This window comes from Vespula pensylvanica, chromosome 3 (assembly GCF_014466175.1).
Source record: "Vespula pensylvanica isolate Volc-1 chromosome 3, ASM1446617v1, whole genome shotgun sequence".
NCBI classification, from domain to species: Eukaryota; Metazoa; Arthropoda; class Insecta; order Hymenoptera; family Vespidae; genus Vespula; species Vespula pensylvanica.
This window is the reverse complement of record NC_057687.1, coordinates 11352975-11354002: the sequence shown is the minus strand read 5'-3', so window position 1 is coordinate 11354002 and position 1028 is coordinate 11352975. Positions and strand designations below refer to the sequence as shown.

Here is a 1028-nt window from a genome sequence, read left to right as displayed (position 1 = left end):
TAGGTATATCACGCGATCATTGGCATAAGAGGAGAGCAACTGGTGGAAAGAGGAAACCTATTCGGAAGAAGAGGAAGTTTGAGTTAGGTCGTCCAGCTGCAAATACCAAACTTGGACCTCAACGTATACACACAGTAAGTTTAGCATTTAAATAAAAATATGATTCGTTTAATAAACTGCATAAATTTCTAAAAGTCTATTAGATTAAATTTTGCATTCGTTATTTTATTATTAAATGATGATCACCTTACCTACTCTGAGAGTCGTGTTGACATTTTCCCACAGCGTACTGAGTTATACATAATCAATATAATTTTGTTTGTTTTATTTGCATTTAATTAATTGACACTTATTACTTTTTTGTGATAAGGTACGCACGCGTGGTGGTAATAAGAAGTATAGGGCACTTCGATTAGATACAGGAAATTTTTCTTGGGGATCCGAATGTACCACGAGAAAAACTCGCGTTATCGACGTCGTGTACAATGCATCAAACAATGAATTAGTTCGTACAAAGACTCTTGTAAAGAATGCTATTGTTACCATCGATGCCACGCCGTTCAGACAATGGTACGAAGGCCATTATGCTCTTCCATTGGGACGTAAGCGAGGTGCAAAATTGGTGAGTTAAGCGTATAAATATATGCACTTGATGTATGAACCTGTTTTTGGGATAGTTTATAAGAAATAAAATGGAATGAAAAATTTTAGACGGAAGCTGAGGAAGAAGTCCTTAACAAGAAACGTTCGAAGAAAACTGAAGCTAAATATAAAGCAAGGCAACGATTTGCCAAAGTTGAAGCTGCTTTAGAAGAACAATTTTCGACGGGACGAGTTCTTGGTATTGTATCTTTAATAATTTTTCATTATTGTTATTATATAAATCTATTCGTCACATATATTTGACCGATATTCAATTGTAGCTTGCATAGCCAGTAGACCTGGTCAATGTGGAAGAGCCGATGGTTACATTCTCGAAGGTAAAGAATTAGAGTTCTATATGAGAAAAATTAAGAGCAAAAAAGCTA

The 1028-nt window shown here is 35.2% G+C and overlaps 1 protein-coding gene across 3 annotated transcripts in view; it reads left to right on the top strand.

The window, feature by feature from the left end:
* LOC122627462 (40S ribosomal protein S8) overlaps positions 1 to 1028 on the top strand; it is a 3507-nt gene that overhangs the window by 2280 nt on the left and 199 nt on the right. For 2 of the 3 annotated variants that reach the window (XM_043808562.1, XM_043808561.1), the window contains exons 2-5: positions 4 to 134; positions 371 to 622; positions 712 to 841; positions 924 to 980. In XM_043808562.1, the coding sequence (XP_043664497.1) occupies positions 4 to 134; positions 371 to 622; positions 712 to 841; positions 924 to 980 (570 nt within the window). Of the gene's footprint in view, positions 1 to 3; positions 135 to 370; positions 623 to 711; positions 842 to 923; positions 1020 to 1028 lie in introns of all 3 variants that reach the window. The other variant, XM_043808563.1, reaches the window with a different exon arrangement.